At 55.2% G+C, this 1,005-nt stretch overlaps 1 protein-coding gene across 2 annotated transcripts in view; it reads left to right on the top strand.

Moving 5' to 3' along the window:
• LOC109291200 (mitogen-activated protein kinase kinase kinase 3-like) overlaps positions 1-1,005 on the top strand; it is a 124,342-nt gene that overhangs the window by 82,313 nt on the left and 41,024 nt on the right. For both annotated transcript variants that reach the window (XM_019508088.1, XM_019508087.1), the window contains exon 7: positions 690-803. In XM_019508088.1, coding sequence (XP_019363633.1) covers positions 690-803 — 114 coding nt within the window. The remainder of the gene's footprint in view (positions 1-689; positions 804-1,005) is intronic.

Below are 1,005 nucleotides of genomic sequence, written 5' to 3'. Positions count from 1 at the left end.
ACTAGATGATCTTCTCAGGTCCCTTCTGACCCTAGAAACTATGAAACTATGAGACTAAGGTACTGTTGCCTGGGTTTGTGCGAGACCAGGGTAAAGAGCAGAGGTGCATATTACAGCTTATATCAGCTGTGGCAGCCGGCTTTAGAGGGGGTGCGCTAGGGCAGCCGTTCTAGCACTGCTGGATGAAATCCCCTGCTGCAGATTGCACAGATGGCACCAACAGCCCAAGCTCTGTGGCAGGTACAAACATGCACAGCAGACTTGGGTGTGGGCCTCGGCAGCGCCACCATGGGGACTTGGAAATAACCAGCCCCAAAAGCCATCAACGGCCATAAGGGCAGGTGGCTGAGTAGGTGGAGCTGTCGATGGAGCACAAGGCTTGTTCTCAGCTGTGTGAGTCTTCCTACTGACTTGGTCACCGAAGCAGCCTTCTTGCACTCTCTTGGGTCTTTTGCAAGTGTCGTTGTTGCAAGCTCAGTCTCTTTTTCTGCAGATGAGATCTTGGAAGAAGAGGTCAGGGCCCTGAAAGCACAGGGGCACTGGGGTTTTGTTCTCCATCCAGATGTGGAGGTGCCTCGCCCTGCCCCAGAATTCCCAGTCCTTCTGTGCTTGGAGGGCAGGTTTTGGCTCCCTTTGTTTTCCTGGTGTGTGACATTGCTTCCCTTGGGCATTTGTTCAATCCCTTCCAGCTCCTGATCCCGCTGAAATCCCAGGAAGACTTGGACCGAGCGGTGGAACACTTGGACCTGAGCCCCTCTCTGAAGAGCTTGCGGATCTTTGTGAAGGCGCCAAAGAAAACGAGCGTGAGCCCTTTACCTTGTGTCCTCGCATGCACGGAGCAAGATGCAATGTTATTGGAGGTCGGGGGGGGTGGGGGGAGCGGGAACGAGAGGCTTCTAACGGCACGGAGCAGAAGGGGAGCCTGCCTGGGAGGTGTCCACTCCAAGCTGGCCATCTTCTGCCCGTAAGCCTCTGATCTGGACTCCTTGCTGCCAGCAGCCCTGT

This window comes from Gavialis gangeticus, unplaced genomic scaffold (assembly GCF_001723915.1).
Source record: "Gavialis gangeticus isolate Ggan-Ray unplaced genomic scaffold, GavGan_comp1, whole genome shotgun sequence".
NCBI classification, from domain to species: domain Eukaryota; kingdom Metazoa; phylum Chordata; order Crocodylia; family Gavialidae; genus Gavialis; species Gavialis gangeticus.
The sequence above is the reverse complement of the archived record's forward strand: the minus strand, read 5'-3'. Positions and strand labels throughout refer to the sequence as shown.